The 27,714-nt window shown below is 42.1% G+C and overlaps 3 protein-coding genes and 1 pseudogene across 6 annotated transcripts; 2 read left to right on the top strand and 2 right to left on the bottom strand.

The window, feature by feature from the left end:
- The first annotated feature begins 94 nt into the window (after positions 1–94).
- On the top strand, positions 95–13,687 carry LOC114792348 (WD repeat-containing protein 44-like). The gene is made up of 19 exons (XM_028983368.1): positions 95–613; positions 1,371–1,404; positions 1,793–1,870; positions 2,615–3,224; positions 4,566–4,699; positions 4,877–4,969; positions 5,080–5,216; positions 5,454–5,537; positions 6,113–6,371; positions 6,654–6,792; positions 7,927–7,991; positions 8,068–8,187; positions 9,969–10,091; positions 10,424–10,615; positions 10,728–10,829; positions 11,135–11,250; positions 11,374–11,501; positions 11,682–11,816; positions 13,004–13,687. The coding sequence occupies exons 1-19, from the start codon at positions 537–539 to the stop codon at positions 13,090–13,092; spliced, it is 2,715 nt and encodes a 904-aa protein (XP_028839201.1). The 5' UTR covers positions 95–536; the 3' UTR covers positions 13,093–13,687.
- LOC114792349 (U2 snRNP-associated SURP motif-containing protein) lies at positions 13,637–23,087 on the bottom strand. Of its 4 annotated transcripts, none has more exons than XM_028983370.1 (24): positions 22,991–23,087; positions 22,018–22,102; positions 21,817–21,928; positions 21,304–21,413; positions 21,049–21,116; positions 20,872–20,966; positions 20,725–20,789; positions 20,228–20,393; positions 19,817–20,022; positions 19,374–19,417; positions 18,847–18,951; positions 18,596–18,662; positions 18,156–18,325; positions 17,368–17,530; positions 17,214–17,293; positions 17,022–17,109; positions 16,793–16,912; positions 16,294–16,519; positions 16,097–16,189; positions 15,924–15,984; positions 15,423–15,600; positions 15,226–15,336; positions 14,808–14,977; positions 13,637–14,290 (listed from the first exon to the last, which is right to left on the bottom strand). In XM_028983370.1, exons 2-24 carry the CDS (start codon positions 22,093–22,095, stop codon positions 14,164–14,166), a joined length of 2,703 nt encoding a protein of 900 aa, XP_028839203.1. In that variant the 5' UTR covers positions 22,096–22,102; positions 22,991–23,087; the 3' UTR covers positions 13,637–14,163. The 4 variants fall into 4 exon arrangements, with proteins under 4 accessions (XP_028839203.1, XP_028839202.1, XP_028839204.1 ...); XM_028983369.1 differs by having other exon boundaries at positions 15,423–15,603; positions 22,991–23,086; XM_028983371.1 differs by having other exon boundaries at positions 15,453–15,603; positions 22,991–23,085.
- A 694-nt stretch (positions 23,088–23,781) lies between these two features.
- On the top strand, positions 23,782–23,955 carry LOC114793226 (uncharacterized; annotated as a pseudogene).
- A 358-nt stretch (positions 23,956–24,313) lies between these two features.
- On the bottom strand, positions 24,314–27,217 carry LOC114793015 (UAP56-interacting factor). The gene is made up of 9 exons (XM_028984604.1): positions 27,011–27,217; positions 26,474–26,623; positions 26,225–26,355; positions 25,989–26,080; positions 25,665–25,755; positions 25,335–25,387; positions 25,170–25,244; positions 24,897–24,999; positions 24,314–24,535 (listed from the first exon to the last, which is right to left on the bottom strand). Exons 1-9 carry the CDS (start codon positions 27,087–27,089, stop codon positions 24,401–24,403), a joined length of 909 nt encoding a protein of 302 aa, XP_028840437.1. The 5' UTR covers positions 27,090–27,217; the 3' UTR covers positions 24,314–24,400.
- Positions 27,218–27,714: the final 497 nt, after the last annotated feature.

Genomic DNA, 27,714 nt, shown 5'->3' with positions numbered 1-27,714 from the left:
TCTCTGCAGCCCTGTCGTTTTCAGAAACGAGCTCCGGTCGTTATTTCCTCTCGTTACGTAACACCGACCTGTCAGATGTCAAATCTCGCGGGAGTACGACGAGAGCTCGGCGGTCGCTCGTCCGCTCGTCCCGCTGTCGGCGGCCGCCAAGTCCATGTCCAGCGGCGTTCGCTCCCTCCGGACTCCTGCTCGGGAAATGAACAGTACGCGACGTCGCTTGCAGCGCCCGCACTTTGCCTTCAGCCCGGCCCGCTCCCCCCGCAGGCTCGCCCGGGTTAGCCGACCAGGCTACAGCTAGACGGCTAGCCGCGCAGGGGACCGAAGCGGCCTCTCCCGTCGCCGGCGGGGCTGTGGCACGGCTCCCTCCCGGCGTTAGGCAGACGTGTCGGGGCCCTTTTTTTCCCCCCGGGCCTCTGTGATGCCACGGACTCGTTTCGCCTTTTCGTCGTCGTCGTCCGCCCGACCGACCTCGGGGAAGCCCGGTACCGTTCACCCGACTGCTGGCCTGTAGCGAGCTAGCAGGCTGGCTGGACTAAATGGCGTCGGATACCAGCGACACCGAAGAGTTTTACGACGCCGCCGAAGATGTCAATTTTACCCCATCGCCGAAAGTGTAAGTACCGACTGGCGTTACGAGTTCGTTCCGTCGCTGCCTCGGGTTATTGCCCGATCGGTTCGGTGACGTGTTGCTTTGTTTTTTTAGAATGACTGTAGGATCCGCTTCACTTTAATCTACGCGACCTTTTACGAGCAGTTTTGCGTCGGATTTCGTTCTAGTTTATTGACTAACTGTTCAGTTAAGTGCTTCTAATCGATGCTGGTGCAATAAAACACTGCCGCACTTTTCTAAATGGTCACGGCTGTGTACGAAGGCTATCACGTTCAAATAGTTTTTCATTTGTCAACATAGATTTTTTTTTTTATTCGTAAATATGGTCTTTGGTCCGTATGCATGACCACGTGTCAGACCTAAATAGAAAAGTACAAACTTGACCAGCCCAGCCCAGCTTCTTATTTCTTAAGAGGAGAATTGTCGTCCATTTTGACAAGAGCGTTCTGTCATGCAGGAACAGGGACAGTTAAAGCATCCATCGTTCCTCCCTACATAAGCCGGTGTTTTTTCAGAAACTTTTGAAGTGGAATGACCCTGTTCCTGTCCCATTATGTACCCCAAAACCTCTCTGGCTGCCTATGAAAATGGCTTTGGTGGAAACAGATGGAGCTCGTCACCTTCAGGAAAAATTCAGAGCTCGCTGTTGGTTTCACTGTTTTCAGTAACAGGGCCATCTCCTTCCGTCTCCTGTGTTTTGAATTGTACGTATTTAACAAAATTGTAACAAAATTGTACGTATTCTGTTCTTTCCCCCCAGCTCACCCGCAAAATTTGTTCTTCCTACTCCAAAGGTAAGAATATCTCTGCCCTCCGTCCTCCACCACCAGCTCCCTCATGTGATCTGAGGCTGAGCATCGGGTCACTTCCTCCTACACCGAGGTGGAACATGCCTGAGCTGGACAGCATTGAAGCTGCTTTGATTATGCTGTGGCTTGATCATAAGAATATTGTTCATATCAGCTCCTGCAGGCCTGCGTTTGTGTTAGTTGAATTATTACTCAATTAAATTTGTAACTATTATTTTAATAGTTATGCATATTGACATGAAGTGGTTTGGTTTGAAAACAGCTTCAGTTTATTTTAGGACATTATTATTATTATTATTATTATTCAGAATCGTGTAACCAGGGATGACGTTGCCTGTGGGAGTTGAAACATGTGTATTGTGTTGGGCTGTAGGCTGCTGTGGAGAACCCAGTACAGAAAGTAGCTGCTGGATCAGCCCTGCCAGAGGCTCGCCATGACGACTCAATTCAGGTGAGGACCTACAGGGACCACATACTTTAATCTTTTATTCTTTCCTCTTCTTCTTTTCTTCTGTATTGTCTTCCTGTTATTTCTCAGCTGTTCTGGACGCGATGGAGCTGTCCAAGCATATAATTACTTGTCAGTTGTGTGTCATCAGCACACAGAACAGTGCAGATCAAGGTCTTGCATTAGAAGCATAGTTGTGCTTCTGGTCTGACTGAATTTGCATGTGTACGTTTGTTATGCATTGTGAACCTCACCCCTTTTCTCATTTTTTGGGGTGAAATTGAGAGAGTGAAAGTGTGTGTGTTTGTGCTTTAGACTGAGATGTAGGCTGCTGTTTTAGAAACTATTCACACAACTTCAATTTGTAAAGAAACACATGCAATAAACAAACCACATACTTGATGATATTTTTAATCTTTGAACATTCTCATAGCCTACTTGTGTTTTGTTTCAATTATTTTTGTTTAGCACCTATACAATCAATGTGGGATTACAAGTAAAGCATTTGAGGCTATGTGGATCAAAAACGAGACAAACTGCAGCTGTCCATTATAAACCAGAGAGCAGGGACCGCAACGGTCTCATATTTTACAACTATTTTGACTATTTTTACTAGCTTTATCCCCTTCCTGCACACTTAATTGTTGTAAAAGTCCACTGTATTACAGGGATCTGGGTTTGTGTAGATAACTGGAAAGCTTTTCCGTTTTTTTTTCTCACTCCTGCATCCTCTCGCCCTGTTTTCAGATCATCGATAGTATTATAGAGGAGAGCCAGAAGGACAGTGGAAGTGAGGAGGCTCTTTTGAGGGGGGATGTGGATGGGGAAAGACCACTGGAACAGGAGACTCCAACAGCACGTGTGTCCCCTGAAGCACCCTTCGCCCGGGAGCCAGAGCATGCAGAGGCACGGAGACAGGAACAGGAAGAGGATGCGTGTGCTGCTGAGGTTGCTTTGGAGGCGCCGGATGTGTCCAGTGTGGCCTGCTCGTTGCAGGAGCACTCTCAGTCCCAGGTGCCTCCACCTGACATCACCAGCACCCTGCGGGAAAGACCAGCAGAGGAAGAGGCATCACATGGTTATTCAGATAGTGCCAATGGAGACCCCAGACCTGCTGACCTCCTGGACCAGGTACCCCTTATGGACAAGATGGCTGAGGAGGACCCATCGGGTCCTGCCAAACCCCCGAGGCAGTTCACTGTAGAGCCAGACATTGTGGCCAGCACCAAAAAGCCACCGCCCTCCAGACCTCCCCCACCCACTGGGGCCCCGCCCCCAAGACCACCACCACCTGCACGTCCCTCTATCCCACCAAGCAAGAGATCCCAGGACACGTTGCGACCTACTGCTTTGGATGGTAAACAGCAATTCATTTTCTTTTTCTTGATTTATGAGGGTGGTGGAACTGCCACATTTTTAACTTCTTCAAAAATCAGCTGAAACAGATATGAAACCTTCAAGGTGATTTCCAAATACAAATCTCAAGTTGTCTGCTTCCCCGGGTAGTATTCTGCACAGTTGGAGAAAGGGATCTTCCAGCCTTAATAAAGTGGTAACATGAGTGCGAGAGAGAGGGGAAAAAAACGGTACAAAGAGTCCTCTTAAAACAATAAACTGAATAGCTCTGTTGTAAAAGGCTAATCACAGAAATGTGTGAAGTGCTGACTTACATAGTTTTTTTTCTGCCTTATTTCTCTTGACTTTATAAGTGAAGTGATTGTCACTTGTGCTACACAAGTGACAATCACTTCACTTATAAAGTCAAGAGAAATAGTAGTAGTTTGCAATATTCAACAGTAGTTTGCAATATTCAACATGAAATAATGGTATTTAGCATTCTAGAGCTAAACGGGTAAAGAAAAAGTGAAAGAACCAGATTTAATATGGGATACTCTAACCTAAAATCTACACAAGTGACAATCACGGTGCACACGGTGATTCACGGTGCACACAGTGAAATTTGTCCTCTGCATTTAACCCATCACCCTGAATGAGCTGTGGGCAGCCATGACAGTGTGTGGGGACGGTGCTTTGCTCAGTGGCGCCTTGGCGGATCGGGATTCGAACCGGCAACCTTCTGATTACGGGGCCACTTCCTTAACCGCTAGGCCACCACTGCTTTGTAATGCAGGAAGTGTGAATTTGCAATATTCAACATGAAATAATGGTATTTAGCATTCTAGAGCTAAACGGGTAAAAGAACAAGTGAAAGAACCAGATTTAATATGGGATACTCTAACCTAAAATCACAGAATTTTTTTTTTGTTCTTCTCTTTAGAATGTAATATTCCAATCTGTCATCACACATGTCTGAATTATTCATTATTACTACTAATAATTTAACCATCTACTTTCCTCAAGTCAATTGTGACCTTATATTAAGGCAAAATAATTTTTTGTCTAATTATATTTATTCTTTTTTATTTATTTATTTTGTGATTTAGATAAATGCAGTGGTTAATGTTTAGTTGTGTTATTGTAATATTAACAAACATCCATTAAATATTGTAGAATTCCTGTCTTTTATTTATTTTTATGTTACCATGGTGAAATAACAATATGCAAGCATTTCCATGGCTTGGTATACACTTACAAATCTGTAGCAATCACTGTATCTTGCATGATTGGAGAACTGCCTTTTTTATCCGGTGGTTGACTGACAATCTCCACTCTTCCACCCTGGCTGTTGATTGGTCAGTTTCTGCAGATCCAGGGATGGGCCCCTGTAGTCTGGTTTCTCCTGGCTCAAGTTTGCGCAGCCTCACCAAAGACCTTCAGCACTCTTTAGATCTTGCCAGTGCCACCAGTGGAGAGAAAGTGGTTACAGCACAGGTCTGTAAGAAAATGCTGCATTCACTGAACATTCACATTATCCTATTAAAATGTTTGGTGTAATGGATGTTGATGAAGTTCTTTATCAGTGTTCAGATTTGTTTCTTGAATGTCATCCCCACATTACATAAGCTACAACATGACTGAATGTGGTTGGATTTTCATGTGTTTATTCAGGAGATTGATGAGCAGGAGTCCAGCTCTAGCAGCAGTGAAACACCAGGACCCCAGAGACCGCGTTCCAACTCTGGTCGAGAACTCACTGACGAGGTATGAGCCTGCCTTGTGAAGGAAACCTTTAACCTTTATCTAGTTTGGTCTAAAAAAAAAAAATTGGTCTCTCTCTGTATAACCCGGAATTTGTATTTGGGATGTTGCAGGAAATTCTGGCAAGTGTTATGATAAAGAACCTGGACACTGGAGAGGAGATTCCCTTGATTCAGGCTGAGGAGAAGCTGCCCACTGGCATCAACCCACTGACCTTGCACATCATGAGGAGGACGAAAGAGTACATCACGTAAGCGTCACGTATGCTGCACGATCACTGCAGCTGCAGTGTACAGAACATCCACTCCTCACTCTATGGCATACATTGTATCATGACGATGAATGGTTAGAACCTTGTGGAGTTTTGCTTGAAAAAGCATGAGAGAACTTCTTTCAATTTTGTTTTGGACTCTATACCAGTACAATTTATGACTGTAGATAGTCTTTTTGTTTTTGCTACTGACCTAATTTGCTTCTTTTCTCAAAGGAATGATGCTGCCCAATCTGATGACGATGATAAGGCCCCAGGCCCTCCGACAGACACGGATGGAGGAAAACTCAAGCAGAAAACGTAAGAACTGGACTTGTGCTTTACCTCCTCTATGCTGTAGGTCACACTTTTGTCAGTACTGTAATATTTTGTAACCACGTCTCCCTATTAACTTTACTTTGTCAAAATGTCAACAATGGCCTGTTTGAGGGATGAAATATCAGAAGAAAAAATGATTTCACTTTCTTCAATAACAAACTCTATTACTTGAACCTGATGTTTAATAGTGACCTCCATACAATGAATCTATATCCTTCATGGGGGTGAGGGGGTCAGACAGAACCATACAATCTCAATTTGTTGGTTTTAAACCTTGCCAAGTTGGAAAGTATCTTAAATTATAATGAACACGGTGAATAGAGGGCCAGGCGACCGAATCAAGTGATTGTGATACACTGCAGCACAGCACACGTGCACACAATGAAATGTGTCCTCTGCTTTTAACCAATCACCCTTAGTGAGCAGTGGGCAGCCATGAGCAGGGGCCCGGGGAGGAGTGTGTACTTTTGTAGTAATTTCATATTTGGTTGCTATGCTATAATTTCTTTTCTCTGATTCTCTTTCTCTCCCTCTCTCTCCCTCCCTCCCTCCCTCAGCACTCAGCTCAAGAAGTTCCTGGGGAAGTCTGTGAAGCGAGCGAAGCACTTGGCAGAGGAGTATGGGGAGAAGGCTGTGAACAAAGTAAAAAGTGTGAGGGACGAGGTGTTCCACACAGACCAGGACGACCCATCCTCCAGTGATGATGAGGGCATGCCCTACACACGCCCGGTCAAATTCAAGGCTGCTCACAGCTTCAAGGGACCTTTTGACTTTGACCACATCAAAGTGGTGCAGGACCTCAGTGGAGAGCATATGGTGAGAGTTTGTTTATGTGTGTGTTTGTATTAAATTATCTTAACATTAGTGGTGGCCTAGCGGTTAAGGAAGCGGCCCCATAATCAGAAGGTTGCCGGTTCGAATCCCAAGGTGCCACTGAGCAAAAGCAGAGGACACGTTTCGTTGTGTCACCGTGTACTGTGCTGCACTTTACTTGTATAAATAAAAACATGTCCTTGTTTCTCTTGTAATAAATTACAAATTATAAAGATTTCAATATAGATACTGTATAATGCCAGTGTGTTTTTTTTTTTTTCACAGGGTGCTGTGTGGACGATGAAGTTCTCTCACTGTGGCAGGCTGTTGGCTACAGCTGGTCAGGACAATGTGGTCAGAATCTGGGTTCTGAAAAATGCCTTTGACTATTTTAACAACATGAGAATAAAATACAACACAGACGGTAATCAGCATTCACACGCACACACACACACACACACACACACATACACACACACACACCTTGATTAAGGCATAAAATGCAGTCCAGATTGTAACTTCACCACCTGCTTACAGACCTTTGCCAAATCTCTGCTAATGAATCATTACTGTCTCATGAATGAATCATTAATGAATTTAAATTAAAACTTTCTGTCATCCCTCCACACGCACATGCTCACGCACGCCTGAGCAACAGATGAGGGTCTTTATTAGGGCAAAGTCAAAAAATAGCACCCATGCTTTAGTATTAAGCTGCATATAAATTACGCATAATTAATTGCTGTATTATCAGCACTGTAATGAACCTATAATTCATTTGGGGTGATATTTCTACATGTGCTAATTTCAAGGGGATCCTCAAGTTCAAGTTGAGCAGAGGCTTTATTGCATTTCAGCTACGTTTCTCCGGAACCTGGTGCTACATGTAACATTTAAACAAAGTTACATACTGACATAAAGTGCATGTGTGTGACAGACAAACTGGCTGCATAAAGTGCAAACACAGGCAGTGCAAGAATAACAGAAAAACAATACCGACAGCGCTACAAACCAGTGAAACAAGTCATGAAGGTGCAGAATAACAATGTGCAAATACTGCAGTAATAGAAATGTAATAGAGATATGTTCTGACACGCATCATCCTGATGTGTAAATTGAATAAACTCCCATCACCAAGCCTTTCTGTGTGTAAGGTTGAAATACTGATGCAGCATAGAACCCATTGGCAATAGGTTGTTTAAATGACCGCTACACTAAACCCTGTGATGTATACATACCACATGGTACACCGTTTATGTGATGCTGAATTTATTTTTGTTTGATTTTGTCTTTTAACTCATTAACTATCTTCAATATGTACTCAGATGCAGTCATTGGTGAACAGGGTGCATTGAACATGCTAGTGCATGTCTCATAGATTGAACACTCGTTTAAGTTGAGATACCTTGAGTGTGTCTATTCCTGAGTGCATTGCTTCAGTGCTGACAGCAAAGCTAATGGTGCAAACAGAGGCAAGTCAGGTAGGCAGAAAAAGCTATGAAAAGTCTGTAAAGTGGGGAGATAATATCTCTCTCCGTCTCTGTCTGTCTCGATCCAGGTCGTGTCTCCCCATCTCCCTCTCAGGAGAGTCTGTGCTCCTCCAAATCTGACACTGAAGGAGCAGTAAGTGTCATTTTGTTATCCAGGATTAACTGTTACTCTTTTAGGTCTTGAGCTAAAGATGTCTGTCCTTGCGCAGATGGGCTGTACCAGTGCAGAAGACCCTGACACAGAGGACAGGAATGCCCCCTTCCGGCAGGTTCCATTCTGTAAATACAAGGGGCATACTGCTGACCTGTTGGACCTCTCCTGGTCAAAGGTATCACATGTCATTTTCCCATTTATTCCGTCTATAAATACACAATTTAAACATTTGCTTCTTGGGATTCTTGTGACTCTGGCAGAGCATTCCTCAGGTTAGGAAAATGTTTTTAAAATGGCCAAGAATTTACCTGTTTGCTCACATACCTGTCGCTGTTGTTATAATGTGTTGCAAAGAGGCTTGGACACAGTACTTGCCAAAATAATCTATAGTAGGGCTGGGAAAAAAATCGATTTAATCGATTTTGTAGTTTAAAACGATTTTTATTTTGCAAACTCAAGTTTTTTGCCACAATAGTTTTTTCGGACTGTCCCGCGTTTAGTCCTTGTTGGTTACCATAGCGCGATATGAGCCAGCCCCCATCCCGCGTAACACAGTCAAAACAACATGGCAGCGTGTAGCAGAGAACTACTTCCAAAGAAAGGCGCAGGTAATTCCGTCATTTGGAACTGGTTTGGTTTTGATGCAGCAGGCGAAAGACAGACGAAGCCTTGCTGCAAAATATGTTTCAAGGCTGTTGCTACTGGAAGCAGCAGTACAACAAATCTTTTCCAGCACCTGAGGAATAAACATCCCGAAGAATGGGAGAAGTGCAGCGAAAACGGCTCCTCTAGCACACCTGCTAAAAAGCAAACTACACTTCCTGACAGCTTTACAAACTGTGTGCCTTATGATAAGAACGGAGCGTGATTGAAAGCGATTACGTTTTATATTGCCACAGACATGCTGCCAATTTATTCTGTCGAAAAGCGAGGCTTTAATCACATGCTGAAAGTATTAGATGCGAGGTACGTTGTCCCCAGTCGCAAGTATTTCGCCGATGTAGCGCTGCCTCACCTGTACAATACAACTCGGGAAAAGATGCATGCAAACACAGGCATGTTTCATTTTTTATATTCACACTATACTGAGTTTTTTTTGTTTTGTTTTTTTTATTGTAATGTTATATGTTACAAAATTTGTAATTATCTGATTTCTTGAACAGAAAATTTAAGCTACTGTGAAGCTGTTGCACTTTTGCTTAAACCTGGGTTAAAGCTTGAAATTGTTGAATGACAGAGCCTCGTTTACCTTTTGTTTTGGGATTCTACGCATTTTAACTCTTGAGGACAATCATAGCAATAAAGTTGCACTTTTGATACTATATCTGATGTCTGCAGCCATTTTTAAGTGCATTGGGGAAAAAAATCGAATCGAAACTCAAATTTTTCTTTAAAAAAAAATGAAGCAGAAGCACACGTTGTAAAAAATCATTACCTTCACACCTTCAACTAATTTAAAATGGGATAGTCCCAGTCAGCACATGGAATATTTTCTGTGCCACTCTACAGCTCAGTTTTCCTGTGTGTAATTGCAATTTATGGGTTTTGTTTATGGAGGTTATTGACCGTTCAGTTCATTATCTCCTCAGGCTTATGTTAGCATTATTTAGCACTTACTCATGCTGTCCAGTGCATATTAAAGTGGTTATACACTTAACATAACAACCCTTCTTCTATCATAAGTCATTACGAGGATGTCAGTCTGGCCGGTTTCAGATGTGATGCTGCCTTAAACTGACACACTCAATAACATGGTTACAATTTAATTCTAATTGGAAATGTTATCTCACTTTTATTATCATTTATTTCATTTGAAACATTTTGTTTGTACTCTCATGAACTTCAGTTACAATTCCAGTTTAGCAGATTGCCAGTGTTGAAGGATTGAGGTTGGGTGTTGACCTGTGTATCATTTAAAGGTCTGCATGACCCTCCCTTGTCTTTGTGGCTGTGCAGAACTACTTCCTGCTTTCATCCTCCATGGATAAGACAGTAAGGCTATGGCATATCTCCAGGAGAGAGTGTCTCTGCTGCTTCCAGCACATAGACTTCGTCACCGCCATCGCCTTCCACCCTAGGGTAAGAGTGTGTCTGGGATTATTAAGGTTTTCATGTGCTTGTTTGTTGCCCTGATGCATAATGGTACATGACGTTTCACCATACAAAAGTTACTAAATTAGGTCAACACATAAACAGATTTCTTAAATGAAGATTGTCCACATTTTGTAAATCTGTTATACAAAAATATAAAATAGGAATTTCATACCTTGGTGCCTTAATTTCTTTTTTTTATTATTCATAAACTTCATACACTTGTATGTAAAATGTTTTGTGTCCTGGTTCATAAAAATAATCTTTATATCAGTATACAGATTCAGTGTTTTTTTTTTTTTTTTTCTCCACTCACTCAGGATGACCGATACTTCTTGAGTGGCTCTCTGGATGGAAAGCTCCGTCTGTGGAATATTCCAGATAAAAAGGTTGCTCTTTGGAATGAGGTGGATGGTCAGACGCGGCTCATAACTGCAGCCAACTTTTGCCAGAATGGCAAGTACGCAGTCATTGGTACATATGATGGCCGTTGTATCTTCTATGACACTGAGGTATGTGTGTGTTTTTTGTAGATAATCACTTTTATACATTTTTAAATCTATAAACAGATCGGCTCAAATCCGTGTATGTGATGAATCACTTTGACTGGTTTTGTGTTTGCAGAGGTTGAAGTACCATACCCAAATCCACGTTCGCTCCACTCGTGGTAGAAACCGTGTAGGACGGAAGATTACTGGTATTGAGCCGTTGCCAGGGGAGAACAAGGTATATCTCCACCCTCAAACTGATTTTTTTTTTCAGTTTGTGTATCCTGCATGTAAATTTAGTTGTGGAGGTTATGATGTACAAAAGGATTGTTACACACCCACAAATATATAAAATAACAATGGCTCCAACTTTAAAAAGTGATTGTTGAATAAGTTTATTTATTGCAAACCAATTTTCTTGTATTCTAACTCCTTAAGAGAACAGAATATCAGGGCAAATAATAATATTCTGTTAATCTATTCAAACTGTAACTATGCTATCTGGTTTCGCAGTATTAATGCACTTCTCTTTTGTCCAAGCAGATTCTCGTGACATCTAATGACTCCCGCATTCGCTTGTATGACCTGAGGGACCTCTCCCTGTCCATGAAATACAAGGGCTATGTTAACAGCAGTAGTCAGATTAAAGCCAGCTTCAGGTGGGCAGACACAATCAGAATTCACCAGTTACATACTGGAATTCAGCAACTAAACACACTAGTGAAAATTTAGTATGAATTATAATAAATAAATATATTATGTATATTATTTTTCCCCTGTAGCCATGACTATTCATTCATCGTCAGTGGATCTGAGGACAAATATGTGTATATCTGGAGCACGTACCATGACCTCAGCAAATTCACCTCGGTCAGACGAGACCGAAATGATTTCTGGGAAGGCATCAAAGGTAAGGAGAGAGTACAAATAAAAAATATATATATTCAAATATAAGTCACCAGATGAGGAGGCTGTGGTGGCCTCAGGTGGTGGTTGTTTTAAATCCATGTGATATTTTTTTTTATCAGTTTTGGGATTCTTAGGGTTGGGATTTTAGACTGCACAGATTTTCTTTTCTGATGATTTGTAGCACACAATGCAGTGGTCACTTCAGCCATATTTGCACCTCATCCAAGCCTGATTGTACCACAAGAGGCCGGTGCAGAGAAGCCTGACCCCGAGGTCAAGAGCACAGATTCCAATGACTCTGAGACCATTCCATCAGGTAGGAAAGCATTTCAAATATTTACATAGGAGTTTTTTTTTTTTTTTTATGCTGACCCTGTTCAAGTGACTTGCATTCTCTTACTCTCATGGGGCTTAGTGTGGTGCTCAGGAGCAGGCAGATGTTCAGTTGAAAGCTTATGCAATTCAAATCTTTATACATATATTGAATTGAACCTAAGAGAGCTGACAGCCAATTATTATACACCATAGAAATGTGCCATTATAGATAAAATTGAGGGGGGAAAGAGAGCATGATGAATAAAAATCTGACAATGTGGAGGATGTGATGTACTTCTGGTCACATGGTTAAAGAACAAAGCTTTATTTGGTTGCAGGGTAATATTTTGCTATTGACAGTATAAGTATAAATACAATTAAAAATGGCCAGAATACTTTCCCGTTACATGAAATGAAAATGAAAATCCATTGTTTTATTCAGTGCCCATAAAATGCCCTGTTGAGTTGACCAGCTGACAGAGCCACCGTCTTGACACTGAAACCCCTGTGAGACGCTCTGTATGCTCTTGATATGAGGAGCACCATACGCCGCTGCAGCTGGGCTTAAATCCGCTCTGCCCCAGGCCCCTGTCACTGCTGGTGTTTAGTGATGTACTCTGGGATGGCTCCCTCGGGCACGGTTACTATGGTGATGGTGCCACATGGCAGAGTGTCGGCAGTAAAACAACTGGCCATTTAATGAACCTTGCTGCAGAGGCTGTGGGTCATACATGTAGAAGTCTGGAAGGAAGAGAGCGTTCAGATGCTGCTAGATCGTCCGATTCTGTTGCTGGAGGTCTGCTGGCTTAGTCCTCTTTTTAATGAGGCTGGACTGAATTCAGGAGTGTAAAATCGGAGGACCGTTAAATTATCACCAGCACCACTGATCTAAAGGGAGAGATTTTAATTATCATCGTAACCGACTGACACTCAGTGGCCCAATTACTGTCATTAATGTGTCGTTTGTATGGAAACAGTGGCATGTGATTAGATGTATGTATTAGAGTTGCACCAAGATGATGATGCTGTTTGAACCACCCTGTGAGGTCCAGAGATTGTTCCTCTGCTGTGCATGATAGGCTCCAACTTCCTTATTAGCCTGACCGTGATTATTGGATTTAGAAAACAGACAAAAGAAAATGATGCATGAGTCCTATTTATTCATCACTAATTCTCTCATATATTCAGGAGCACTGAAAACAGACCACAACGAAGTTCTACTGTCTGCGGATTTCACAGGCGCCATCAAGGTCTTCATCAACGTGAAGAAATATTGAGTGATGCTTAGCACAACATGAACATCTCAGACTTTCTCCAGAAAAAAGAAAATCCAAAAACAAGTGCCGCCGACGAGTCCAGTGCACCCCTCACATACCTCCCCTCTAACTGTCAGAGCGTGCTCTTGGGGAAGGAATATTTAAAACCCTGCACTTTGTGGAGATCCAGGACCCTGGAATCAGAGGATGGGAAGAGGGGTTCTCTAATAGTGCAAACATTTTTTGTCCTTTTTATTCCTTAACACAGAAATACAGTACTTTGATCATGTATATTGCTTTGGGAAATTGATGAGGAACTCTGTCATTGTACAGTAGGATCTGAAACTGCCTTTGATTGAATGAACCCATTTAAGATGGATGAGTGATTATCACTGTAATAGTTAATAATTTGTAGCATTGCAGTGGCTGAGGTGGTAAGTCCTAAATGCAAACTCTTTTTTTTTGTTTGTTTGTTTGTTTGCTTTGCATTGCTTTGGTATGCAGGGTAAGATGTGGTTATGCATTTGACTAAGCACTAATTCCGATCATTTCAGTGTTCAATTCATGAATTTGCAAGTTTTGTCAGGTGTAAAAAATAAATCAGTTTTTTTTTTTTCAAAAACAAGTGGACATTAATTTTGTTAATTCCAATTACAGGTTTAGCTGCAACAGCTAAGGATATGAGAATTTTTTTATTTTTTTTTAGGCTGCATATGAAACCTCACATACAGCCAGTAGCCATTTATTGGAAAGACTGAATGTACAATCTTGCATCATCTTTCATTTTTACAGGGTTTTAAAAACAAATAAAAGAGGGGGGGGGGACAAAGAACTGTACAAATAATCTTCAGACATCGTACAAAATAAACGAGCCTCATCATGGCATGGGAAGTAACTGTAGTGCACTGTGGGACAGAAGTAAAACTGTTGTTGTAAATAGGTCCAGTGCATCATACGTAGAACTGTAAGGATATGGCATTGGGCTCAGTCATAAGTTGAACGCCGGCAGAACAGTCCATACAGTCACCTCTCTCCCCAAAAACCTCGTACAGGCCCAGACACAGAGGGTTGTGGTAACCAAAGGGCAAAAGTTCAGTGTTTACTCTTCTTAGCTTTCTTGTGAGAACGGTGAGGCGAGCGGGACGATGACCTCCAAGACTTCTTGCTGGGTGATGGAGACCGGGAACGCTTTGACTTCTTGGGAGATCTGGACTTTGTTCTTATTAAAGTACAATGGAAGGAGAAGGAATTAGATTCAGCCCATCACTTATCATTAATTGACACGTGTATGTCCTGAGAAATGTAGACAGCTCAAATTTAGCATAAAAAATTATTGGTATTAGAATACTTTGTATGAAAAGGACATCAAATACATTTGAGTATGAGCACAGAAATATTAAAATAGCAAGACAATCCCCTTTTTTATAGGACTTACACATACAGTAATGTATTATCGCCCCTTTCCAGATTTAAATACATTTATTTTTGGTAAAACAGTTTTCCATTCATGTACTGTAACAACAAATGCGATATCAGACGGGCATTATTATTAGCAGAATATCTGAATAGATAGAACAGAAACCACTTAACTGTGATTTTAAGACTGTTTACATTGATATACTAACGTGAATCGTTTTCATTACCAATGGCCAATTCCAATTAAACAGTACTGAATTTCACAACTGAAGGGGTGATCTGATATGCTATGAATCATGTGAATGCCAAAATCCAGGTACCTTTCTCGTGAGTCCCTGTTTTTCTCCCGATCTGGACTCCTTTTCTTCCTGTCCTTCTCCCTCGTCTTGCTCCGGTCTTCGGACCACACCATTCTCTCCTCTTTCTTTGGCCGCTCCTTCTGTTTCTGGTGGGTCTTGTCCCTCTTTTCCTGCTCATCCTTGTCAAATTCCTGCCAGGTGAGTGCATGGGGACAGCATCATCATGCAATTCAAACATCGCTCACAGGCACTTTACCACAGGAACATACAGGTACTGTGGTAAGGATACAATCATGCCACATTTAGAACTAATATTATAACTAATATATGGCTGGGTAATCATCACCATATACTTAGTTCACATTAAATAACAGGATGGATGACATACAAATGCACAAAACACTAATGTGTCTAAGTTTTGATTATAATGAGTTCTAACCTTCTGCAGAAGCTTGTTTCTATAGTGCTGGACCTGCTGCTGGACTGTCATTTCTGATTTCCGAGCTCTCTTCCCTGATTCCAGCTCATCTTGGAACTTCATCACCTTCACCTGAGAATCATCCAGCCACATATAAGTTGTGTGGCACAAGGCTGTACTGAGTGTAATAAAGTCTCTGTTTGCTTTGTGATGCATGCCTTAGATGGTAAGATGGAGGTGCAGCTCACCTCCAGCTCCCTTAGCTGGCTCCTCTTGCTCTCAGAGAGCTCAAAGCTGGTCACTGAGCTTTTAAAGTCGGCCCCCTCAAACTTTGAAGGACTGGATGAGTCGTCACTGCTATCGTCATCAGAGTCTTCACCATTTTTTGCATCTCTGCTGCTGAAACACAGAGGGAGAAAGACAGGATAATTTGGACAGATGATTACTCACTTTTTTTATAGCATTTTTCAGAAAATAAATAGGTGTGAATAAATTAAAAAAAGAAAATGTTGCAAAAAGTAAGCACTACTAGATCACACAAGTCTCCAGAAACGTATCCCAAATAGAATAATCAATTAAAAGGCCTTACATTAAGATGAATTCTTAATGCTAATAGGCTTGCAAGGTATGTGGAAAATGCAAAAACTAACAAATCAAGGACTTGCTTGCATGACCTTACCTGTCTCAGAGGTTTAAAGATAGCAGCAACAAAGCCTTACCTTGCATTCATGTCCTCTTCTGAGTCCCGCTCTGCCACATCCCATTTAGATTCAGTGTTTGCTAAATTAGCCACACATTCAAAAGAACACAGAAGCAAATTAAATTTCCAGGAGATTTGAGTCCAGTCGCAATTAATGTTCTAATTTCTTATTGATTTTATAACCGTCCACACCTTTTAAAGGCTCACCCTCATCTACTCTTTCCCATTTAGACAGAGCAACTCTTGTGTGAGGGAGATTTCTTGATTTATCAGAGGCATCTTCCACTGAAACACGTATAGAAACTCTGAGATTATACAAATACTTTTAAGTACAAAGTGATTATATTATTGAGTCAAATATCAACATATAAATAATGTCAGTCACATACAAGGCACTCCGTCAATGTCGTCTATTGAGGAGCCAAGTGGAACCCCATCAATGTCATCCACAGCCACACCATCCAGTGAGCTGGGATCCCAGAGCATCGGTGACCCATCCAGATCATCCAGTGGTGCCCCGTCCAATGGTGCACCATCTAACAGTGTTCCATCCAATGGCAGGCCATCCATAGTTGTTCCATCCAGAGGTGCACCATCTAGATCTGGAGACTTCACCTAGAGTACAAGACTAAGTTACAAATCTACACTGTAGCCCTCGGTGACCTAAAATATAAAAATATTTTCCTGCTCTGAATAAAGCAATGAATAATTATCTCCACAATACCACATATCACCAATTTGAGTTAAAATAGTGGAAATGTGTGGATAGTTAACTAAGATGAACAGATCTCTGTCATAGCACTAATATGTTTTGTGCCACTATACCAATGGAAAGCAGGAGTGTGTGTGTGTGTGTGTGTGTGTGTGTGTGTGTGTGTGTGTGTTTACCTCAGTCACCTCCTCTCCTGGTTTCACCAGGCCAAGGAAGATGTTTTGCAGCTGGATCAGATAAGATTCTGGGTAAACTGCCCAGTCTTCCCACGCCCGGAAACATCCCATAATCTTTTGCTGAAGAGTGAAAGAAAGAAGTCCGATAAGAGCAGATGATAGCGGGTGGCAAAATAAAATGGTGTTTATAGAGCGAGGCAGTGTGGGGGGCTAACACCAGACAGCTCACCTTAAACTGTTCAGCTTGCAGTCGAGCCTGTATGTTTCTGTAGGATTCACTAATGTCTGCAAATATCTGGGGTAACTTGGATTCGAAGCTGTAAATGCAATATGTTTTCATTAACACTCGCTACTTATAGATGAACAATTATGTCGTGTTTGACCTGATGAATATATGTTTTCTTATTCATGTATTACTCACTATTTTCTGTAATATGATGCGTTGGCAACTTTGGCACAGGAGTTGTACAGAATGTCAGAGACCAGGTACAATCGTGCAACCTGCAGAAACAACACACAACATGAACAATCTGTAGCAGTGGTTTGTGTGTGCGCAAGAGAAACTTTATGTATACCTTCTTCTGTAGCGGCGTCTGCAGTATGGAGAGTGACTCTGTGATGCAGCTCACCACCTCTTCTGCTGCCTCTGCTCTCTCCAGGCAGAACAGCATGGCATCACCGATCTCATCTCTGCGTGGCGTCAGACTCCGTAGCAGTGTTTCCAGCTTCTCCCTGTGCCTGTGAGGGGAACACACACAATTACACCTACACACAGACACAGCATAACCATTTAGTGTTATACCACATACATGTATCTTTGGTGCTGTAGTTTAGACAATAAAACCTGTGCCAACACAGTATTTGGCTATTGTATGAAGGTTCTGGAATAGATTATTTGAATTATTTGAAATAGTCTATGATGTGTGTTTCAGACATGTGTGGAGTTCATTCATTATTTAGAATTCATTAATTATAGCATATATCGGATTGTTACGTTTGGTAGGAGATGATGGCCAGAGATGATTATATGAGAGATTGTGTTTTGTGAACAGTCAAAGAAAACTAAGGGAAAATGCAGTTGTACTGCATTACTTTGTGTGTGTGAAACATATTGACAGAAGCAGGGTGCATGAGGGTCCCAATTTTAACTTTGGTGGGAGGTTAGTTCTATCTCTCAACAACACAGATAACTAGCAGGCAGAGCATGTTTGTATTGGCTTACTTCTGTAAATCCTGAAGTCATAATGGAATTGACATTAGCAAACACTCCCCATGCACTCCCCATTAAATCACTGTGAATATGGGGCTATAAGAGTGTGAAAATGCACGTCATTGAGGTACTGCTTTCAGATTGTGGACTCACTCAGTCTTTAACTGGCCCTTCTTTAGTTCTTCTTCTGGAGTCATTGATGATTCTTCCTCACCTCCCTCCTCGTCTCCATGGAGATAGGGATTAAGCAGAGGAGGCCTCCAGATGGACCCCGCTCGGAACATGCGGAAATCTGTGGTCCTCCATTCACTGGGGGAATCACCCTGAACAGAGAGAAGTCCAATTAAAATGAAAAATAATACTTTAAATTAATTGTTTAAATTTCCAAATAAATCATATCAAATTAACCTATTCAAAGGGACACAAAGAAAACAGAGGTACAGGTCCTGTTGTCTAACAATGCCTGGTCGAATTCTTCCCGAGGGTCAGTTACCCCAGAAGTGCAGAAACCCAACAACTAAAGCACCTGATCAAATCACCAGACAGCCACTGCTCACGTTAGCAGAGGCATACAGTATAAGAGGGTAAAGTACCTGCAGGATGGAGTAGAGCTTCCAGCGGTAGTACACATGCTCCTGGCTTTTGTTGTCAAAAAGGAACCTGTGATGAGATCGACAAATTAATGAAATGAAACCTCCAACACAATAAGCTTCACTGCACCAAATGCACTTCTAACCAATGGGACACCTGATGGGCTTTGAAGCTGCAAGATTTAAATTCATGTGTATGTATAAAAGTGTTTGCGCCACTGCCTTTTTCTCCTCTTAGAAAGCATCCACCTCACCTGAACTCTGGGTTATTCTTCTCTTTACTCATGATGATGGCTTCGAACATGGGTCCCTCACGTACCACAAACTCTATCATCCTGTGAATCAGGCCTAAGAGGTGCCTGGAGACAAAAAGAGAAACGAATGAGGCCACTGACAAGTGTGTGTCTGCTTCTTATGCCCCCATCTTTTTTCTCTCTGTTGATTTTTTTCCCTTTTCTCTCTCACTTCATGTCCCCATGTCCTGCTTAAAACAATTATATAATAATAATAATAATAATAAAAATACGTTCACCAGGAAATCTCACAGTTACAAAGACAGACTAGAATTATTTCTTGGTATAGTCGTCTACTATAATCCCTCCTGAGTAGGCATGTTTGTCTCATCGTTTGCGAAGAAGTGGGCGCTGCCTCTGTCTTAGAAGCAGTTGTGCAGGACATTTATTTTTCCTGCTGACACAAGGTGTGTGTATGTGTCTCAAACCAATACTGTTTTCAGTCGTAGTATTAGTAGCAGTAGCAAGAATGGAGAGAGAGTGTGTACCTTTCTGTTGGGATTACCACTTTGACTACGGCTTCCGACAGAGTCTGTTTGTGAGAGTCAAACCAAATGGTGAAGATATAAACAAAGTGAGATTATGCAGGTGACACACTCGAGATAACATGCATCTAACTAACAGCTAACAGAACATTTGGAGAGGAAAAAAATCCAGTGTATTTTGCTTTCTCTAAGTTCTATTGCCTAAGCATGCCTAAAGCATTCCAGTTCTTTTTTACTAATATGGTACATTGTTTAAAATACAATATTTTTATATATTTGCTTCTATTCTGAATATCATCAGATCTAATGCCTTAGCCATACAGCCTTTTTAGCAAATGGTACTACCCCACCCCAACTGCACTTGACTTAGCAGACCTTGAAATAACCTCTGCAACCAAAAGAAAACCATGCACACAATCACGTACACAGAAAGCAAAAGCAGTCACCTTATCGAATTCCTCCTTTGAACGACTCCATGGTTTGGTGAAATCATTGCGAAAACGATCTCTGGGTTGAGCATTGAATGGTAGGCCTGAGGGAGGGGGCGGAGTGGACATTTTTAAGACCCCAACAGGTGTATAGAGCGGTTGAGGGGGGATGCGGACCGCTTTACCCCAACCCAATTTCATCTCAAAGCCCATGACCACTTTGCCTAGAAGAATAAAACACAGACACATTCAGGATTATTGCTGAGCAGCTCAGACCTCTGTATCCTAATAAACTGATTCTGGTTCTGTCATGACACAGTATTAAAGAGCTGACTTTTATACCAAAATACATCTGAAACACTTCAACCAATTTTGCTCAATCAGATTGCCAAAAAATACAAACAAATGTAGAAGCACAAAGCACATCACCATCTAGTGCTGCCAGTGCTCTCTCTGCATCCTTTCGTGTCATGAAGGCCACAAATCCCCGGTTGGTGACACGTGTGCGCTCTTCATCCGTGCGTGGCCACATGATCTTCACGCTGGCTAGCGGTCCGTATTTCCCAAATTCCTTACACAGCATCTCCTCATTCATCTGAAGCAGAAACATACACGCAAATTCACATGTACTGTTCATGTCCATTTATTTTGACTTGACCGAGCAATAATTACAAGGTTATATAAGGTTTTAAGGCTTTTCCCAGAGAAATTGGGTGTCTTGAAGGCATCAGAAAACATAAACTGAAAAAAACCTAGTTAACCCCAAAACCCTAAAAAAACCTGTTAGTTCGGTGGAAATTAAAAAACGAGGCATCTAAACTGCTGAGTATGTTTACACGTGCAAACACAAAATCAAGTCCAAGTAAATGCAAATCACTGTAAGTTGGAGGAGTAGGGTCTGAACTGATTAGTATTAGTGATGTTACCTTTGGATTAATACAGCCGATGTACAGGTTGGTGGTGACTGGTACGGCAGGGTCATCGTCAAATACTTAAGGGCACACAAAAAATCTATTAGATTCGCTCAATCTAATTCTTATACAACCCGTAACATGACCTTTAATGTATCTTACTTGATCGCCGCGTCAGAGGTGTGTCCAGGTCAGCGTAACTAGCTCCTGGGTCACCTTTCTTCCTTTTATATCTCTCCTCACGTTCCTCCTGTATTCTGACCCCCCACAACCAATAAAATCATCACAATGTCTGTGTAAATTTACACAGATAGGTAAAAAAATAACAAAAAAACATACTGCTTTAGTTCTTCCTTAAATAGCTCAAGATTGCTCTTCTTCTTCTCCTCTGTTTTCTTTTTGACAAGCTGTGAAGCAGAACAGAACATTACATATTTAATCTTAATATGTTTAAAATATTTTTTTTGTAATTTGCACAGCCTTGTGGGGGATCGCGCTACATTTCACTGTACACTGTACTTGTATAGCTGTGTACGCTCACGCCCACACAGCTCCTCCAGCTACACCCATGCACTCATGCTTAATTCCACTCACAGGCTTTTTGATTTCTGAAGGCGGTGTTGGTGAAACATTCTGAGACGCTGGGTTAAATTTGGAGGCCGGCCTGTAGAGCTTGTTCTTCTTCAGTTCAGCAGTTTGTTCATCTGTTGTTGAAAAACAGTGGATTTTAGTTGTCTCATTTACAGTGTGACCGTGGTGGATGAAACTGATGGCTGATGTGGCACATCTGATATATCCATATTTTCCTTAGACCCAATAAGATGTAAAGTAGACAAATAAAACACAGCAAAGTTACAGGTAAGGAACCTGACATTACTGTAGTAAATAGTACACAATCCATTACCTGGGTGGTAGTAGCCACACTCCCCAGAAGACCAGAAAGTCACATGTTCAAACCCCACTTATGACCATAGAGTCCCTGAGCAAGTCACTTACCCTAAATGTCTCTAGCAGTACTGTCCCTGTAACTACTGTCTGTAAGGGCAATCGGTAGGGCTCTGGATAAGGCCATCTGATAAATACCATAAATGTCACCATGACAATCACCTTTAGTTGCATTCACAATGCCTCCACGTACAAATGTCTTTACACCAGTCTTCTCACTACTGTCAAAGGATGCTAAAAATTCTTCAAAAACCTCAGCTGCCTTTTCTTCTTCCTGAACAGATAAGGAAAGGATGATATTAACAGAGCGGCACAACTTAATTATATTACATGCAGCACTGAAAACAGGATAAAAACACAAACCTTCTTCTTGATCTCTTCTTGTTCCTTTTTAGTTAATATTTTCTTCACAGGCACAGATTTCCCTTTTTTGTCTGCCATGATCCCACTGCAGGAGTTTAAAAGAAAAAAAGGCATTTTTACGGTGTCCTGAAAATAAGACAAATATTACGTACTAAGCAGTTCTTTGCCTTTCATAAAAGAAATTATGAAAAAATATTCGGCGAATATTGGGCGATGATTCTGAGTAAAGGGCATTATGGGGGTACCCTTCAGCATCACCCAAGTCGTCGCATGGAAATGCTCCACCTTGTTCCATGTCCTAATTAGGGGTCTTGGCGTCATTAAAATACAATTTAGTACAATTCAGACAATCCTTCGTAATCAAAAAGCCGATCATTTTTTTACTTCATTTGAATATTTGCATATTCACGAACGCTACAAGCCGACGTGGGTTTGTGTAAAAACCAACTGCATGTTAGAATTTTTTTTTTTGCGCTAATCACTGCAGCCTCCGGAAAGATGCGCGTCCGTCATCTCGTACCCGGCGAACGGAGCCTGAAACTGTCACATATAATATTAAATATTCGCCTGAGCAGCTCCATAAAACCAGTTTAGCCCGAGAAACACATGCTAGCTCCTTTATCTGGTTCATTTAGCCACAGGGGGGCATTTCAACGTTGCAAACCAAACATCTGAGCAGCGACGTGCTGTTCAACGACGTGCTGCAAAGACAGAACGTACTAGACTAGGATACGCAGGGGGAAATTCACAAATTTGCCTCTAAATAAATGCTCCACTATTGGTTAGCGCAGGCTGTGCCAAACCCACTCAATCTAGACTGGGAGCCAGGCTCTTAGCTTAGCAGGACTTGCTGCTGACAGCACAGGTCAAAGCTCTCCTGCTCTATGCGTCATGCCGCGACAAGTCACACCGCAACGCGAAACGGAGATGCGCGAATAGCAGCGAGTTACGGCCAAGAAGCACAGACACTTACGTGGCTAAGGCCAAAAGAAACTGATCTGAGCGTTTTGTTATTGATCCGCCATTTTGGATTCGCCAGAAATGGGCATGGCGGAAAAGTGACGCGCGCCCCCCCCCTCCGGACCAATCACAGAGGGGCGAGGAGAGCCCCGGTCCTGGACGAGGAGTCGGTGCAGACGAGGGACGAGGGACGAGGGATGGGGGTTTCACCAGAATACGTTTGTAAAAAAAAAAGAGAGAGAGAGAGAAAAATTACAACTTGCCAAAAGCCAAAAATAAGGAAAATAAACCCGAAACGTCAGTGGTAGTTTAGGTACGTTCTCTTTTTATTAATTTCTCTTAAATTACAGTTACACAGGTAAACACAAAAATAAGGCACCCTGCTTGCACAGCACGCTAAATGAAAACCATAATCAACAAAAGTCTATATATACAGTACAGGCCAAATGTTTGGCCACACCTTCTCATTCAATGCGTTTTCTTTATTTTCATGAACAATTACGTTCAAAACTATGAATGAACACATGTGGAGTTAAGTACTTAACAAACCTGAACCCAATCAAGATGGTTTGGGGTGAGCTGGACCGCAGAGTGAAGGTAAAAGGGGCCAACAAGTGCTAAACACCTCTGGGAACTCCTTCAAGACTGTTGGAAAACCATTTCAGGTGACGACCTCTTGAAGCTCATCGAGAGAATGCCAAGAGTGTGCAAAGCAGAAATCAGAGCAAAGGGCGGCTATTTTGAAGAAACTAGAATATAAAACAAGTTTTCATGTGTGTGTGTGTGTGTGTGTGTGTGACACACATATATGTAAACATTAATACCCACCTACATGGCAGTTTAATATCTGATACGTCCCCCAGCGGGGGACTACATATTAAGCGGATTTTTAGAACAGGGAGGCGGCAAAGGGGCTTGCTCCTTCCGCCCCACGCATCAACCCAGTATTGCAGTGCCTCTGGGAGCGGTGCACTTTCTCTAAGGAAGCAGCCTCCGTATTAAGAAAGCCACCCCCATAAGGGGCAGTGGTGGCCTAACGGTTAAGGAAGCGGAATCAGAAGGTTGCCAGTTCGAATCCCGATCCACCAAGTTGCCACTGAGGTGCTACTGAGCAAAGCACCGTCCCCACACACTGCTCCCCAGGTGCCTGTCATGGCTGCACACTGCTCAACAAGGCTGATGGTTAAAAGCAGAGGACACATTTCGTTGTGTGCACATGTGCTGTGTTGCAGTGTATCACAATGACAATCCCGTCACTTAAAAAAAAAAACCAACATTTTCTTTTACTGTAACCTTTATACAGATATGTTTAAACAAATTTAGCTTAAATTTATTTTGATTGTGGTAAAATAAATCTCAGTGTAAACAACTGGGATTTTGTGTGGAATAAGCAATATGCATAAGGTTGTGGAGAGCTGGATCTTCACTGCAAAGTGACGGATCGACCAGCCCCTCGTCCTCTTCCTCTTCCTCTGCCTCTCACATGACCTCTCCATGACCTTTGGCCTTGTCCTCTGATCCTCAGTCTGGTGAACCGGTCATTTAAAGTCATTCCCGTCTTCAGAATTAAAAAGAAGGGACAGCACATAAAACATTCATTAAAAACCACATCACAAAACAAAGGAGAACCATTCAGAAAAGGCCTTTAATTTTTTGTCTTAATAATAATAAAAGCTCCCATATGTATTTTTAAATTAAATAGAATTTGCTTCTGGGTGGTAGTAACCTAGTGGGTAACACACTTGCCTATGAGCCAGAAGACCCAGGTTCAAACCCCACTTGCTAGCATTGTGTTCTGATTAAGAGGGGAATGCCCCTGTAACTACTGATAGTAAGATGCTCTGGATAAGGGCGTCTGATAAAGGCTGTAACCTGACTAATTGCAACAAACTTTGAATGGTAGCTTGTGAAGTGCTCACCTGATTAGATGTGGCTTTAAAATTGAATCTGAGAGGAATACCCCTGGGTTGTGAAGAGGAAGGACCTGGGGCATCAGAGAAGCTTCCAGCAGTGGCTGTTTGTCTGGAAAATGGATGTGGGATTAAATCAAACTGACAACAATGAAGCATTGAATGCATTCATTTTCATTTATGTAGCTGTTTACTATGTTCCAACACTGCCTCACAGCACATTGTTCTAATAAAGTTCCTGAATTAAGTATTGGAATGGATGAATGGAATATGCAGACGCACCCAGCATCAGGACTAGCTGCAGCGTTGGTTAGGGACACTGTCAACACAGTGCCAGCAGTGGGCGCCTGTCTCCAGCTTTGGAAAGAAAAATATGAGCAGCTGAGCGAGCTCTGCTGAATGTTTTGCCGTCATTTCCAAAAACACTAAATCTCATCTTCATCTCACCTTCTCACTTTATGGTAGCTTTCCAGTTGCCTACTTCCTGTGAAACCACGGAACTGTAATGTCAAATAAATGACAATTTATTTTAAATGAAGATTTTTCTTAATTTGAACCAAATCAGCCAAACTTAAGTTTTACGTATATCACGTATTTATGTATATAAACTGCTGGTTCTGTATTAATCATAAATTATTGTCAGCTATTCACAAAAGTGTTTCTCAATCAATTGAAAGGCACATCATTTGAAGACTGTTATATATTCTGTATGCTCAATCTAATTGATTTTGTCTGAGCTGGCCCTCTGTGCAATGCATTGTGGGTCAGTACACTCACGTCTCTGTTCAGAATGAAAGGCCTCCTTCCTCTTATGTTGGTCCTGGACTGGAACTGTGGGGTTTTTTGTCCTCGTGATGAGAAAGAGGTTCTGTAGCAGTAAACAGAGTGCTAATTACTCTCAGAGTAACCGAACACAAAGAAGTTCTCACTCTCTTTTTTTTTGTGTCGTTTTCACTTGTTGACCCATTAGCTTTGTATTAGTAACTCGTTTACTGGTTACTCACTAGTTACTCATTGGTTACTGTTTAGTTGAAACTGTGCTACGTTCTCGATTAATTATGTTAATAACTTTATTTTTCCAATGGTTTCAAACGTTTTTACCTTCCCACACCCCTTGGTCGGCCTCCACGGTAGTAGGGCCGATAAGCAGCTCCTCTTAATGAAACTTTGGTCATTCCATACTGCCCAGCAGCCTAAGAAACAAAGAAATATCACACACACCTTAAAATGTTTATGTAAATGTTGTATACGTTGCATGTCTATTCATGTTGTTTTCATGATGTTTTCAACTGTATGCAGTATGGATTGTTGCATTCTGTTTTCCAGGGGTTCTCAACCTTCTCATTCAGTGCCGTTCTATTCAGTGGACTCACTCCTCTTCCTCGGCCTGCCCCTCTTCTGAAGCCGAACGGCCACACTTTATAATACCTGCGAACTGGGGGTCCCAAGTACCTTGATCTGTAGAATCCTTCAAGAAAGAGAGTGCAGGTTCTTGTAACCCGGTGTGTTTGTAAAGCTTTCACAGCTTGGATACGTAACGTTACGCCGTTCTATCATGCGACCACGTCTGAGATCCAGGGTGTTACCTTGGTATGGGTAGGCTCCTTGCCCGAAATGAAACCCGCCTCGGTCTAGCTTTTTGAGAACATTTTGTCTGTTGGCTGCTCGTTTGTCCTTCCTACTGTTTCCACTGTTTGCTGTTCTTGCCTCTTTTCTGTTAATTTTGATGATTTCGTCTGAAAAACATGAGTTCAAATAATCCTCTAATGGATGCTGCGAGGCACAGCCATTACACAGCATAAGCCGAATTCATGAGCATATGCTGATGTTAATATTAAATATTACTGATACAAATTAATATAACTACTATGAATAAATGGAAATAGAAGTGATCACACGTCTTCCCCTCTGTTTTATGACATAGCTGCACAGCAAAGACTCACAAGAATGTGAGGAAAAGAAACAGAAATTCAGTATTAAAGGCAGCAATTGTCGTTCAAACGCTGTGAGCTGGTGCCGAAACGCTCGGTTTCGCACATTTTAACTCGTGTTAAATGCAGTTTCGTGACCGGAATGTAATGTTCTTCTGACGCTGTAGAGACGCCGTTTTAAAGATCACCAACCGAGCGACAGGTCGATTTTCTCCGGCCCGGGAGACCTCTCCTCGGACATGGGCTCGGGGTTGTCCACGGCGTCGGCCATTCTCTCCGAGACTCCGCGAAATGACCACGATAGCACGGGCAGGCGACCAGGGAACGACCGCGAAGATGAACCGCCAGCTTGGTGCTCCAGGCCGGGATCTTGACGTGTTGGACAGCTGCTAGAACTCAGGACCCAGGCCGGGATAAAAATAGCCCGCGCTGTCGCTTAACTAAATATATTCCCGGTCCGACTTAACACACACACACACACACACACAGACTTTACACACCGCTGATAAAATGTCAGGCTTTACGTGATAAATCATTTCAAACCTTTAACCTGTACAGTTCAATTGAACACTAACAAATCAATTAGGGGAAATGAAAAAAAGTACAATAAACTGGTGTGTAAAACTTTTAAAATCTAATCTACAACAAAGCTGCTTCAGCCTGGTACAAAATGACCTGCCGATATATGACCTATGGTGGTTGTAGCCTAGTGGGTAACACACTCGCCTATGAACCAGAAGACCCAGGTTCAAACCCCACTTACTACCATTGTGTCCCTGAGCAAGACACTTAACCCTAAGTTGCTCCGGGGGGACTGTCCCAGCGCTCTTCAGGTCACACCAGCACAGGCTTTAGGTCTGGGCTCAGGATGCTATTGCAAAACTATAATTGTTTTC

Source organism: Denticeps clupeoides, chromosome 6, assembly GCF_900700375.1.
Source record: "Denticeps clupeoides chromosome 6, fDenClu1.1, whole genome shotgun sequence".
In the NCBI taxonomy this organism is placed as follows: Eukaryota; Metazoa; Chordata; class Actinopteri; order Clupeiformes; family Denticipitidae; genus Denticeps; species Denticeps clupeoides.
The sequence above is the reverse complement of the archived record's forward strand: the minus strand, read 5'-3'. Positions and strand labels throughout refer to the sequence as shown.

Coding starts and splice junctions, on each gene's coding strand:
- LOC114792348 (XM_028983368.1), top strand. CDS start 537: ATGGCGTCGGATACCAGCGACACCGAAGAGTTTTACGACGCCGCCGAA. Junction 4,700..4,876: donor AGAAAGTGGTTACAGCACAG/GTCTGTAAGAAA, acceptor GTGTTTATTCAG/GAGATTGATGAGCAGGAGTC. Junction 10,616..10,727: donor GTATCTTCTATGACACTGAG/GTATGTGTGTGT, acceptor TTGTGTTTGCAG/AGGTTGAAGTACCATACCCA.
- LOC114792349 (XM_028983369.1), bottom strand. CDS start 22,095: ATGGCAGACAAAAAAGGGAAATCTGTGCCTGTGAAGAAAATATTAACT. Junction 15,985..16,096: donor TGAGGGTGAGCCTTTAAAAG/GTGTGGACGGTT, acceptor TGGCTAATTTAG/CAAACACTGAATCTAAATGG. Junction 15,604..15,923: donor GAAGAGGACATGAATGCAAG/GTAAGGCTTTGT, acceptor TCTGTGTTTCAG/CAGCAGAGATGCAAAAAATG.
- LOC114793015 (XM_028984604.1), bottom strand. CDS start 27,089: ATGGCCGACGCCGTGGACAACCCCGAGCCCATGTCCGAGGAGAGGTCT. Junction 26,624..27,010: donor GAAAATCGACCTGTCGCTCG/GTTGGTGATCTT, acceptor CATGTTTTTCAG/ACGAAATCATCAAAATTAAC. Junction 25,388..25,664: donor CTTTCATTCTGAACAGAGAC/GTGAGTGTACTG, acceptor TTGACATTACAG/TTCCGTGGTTTCACAGGAAG.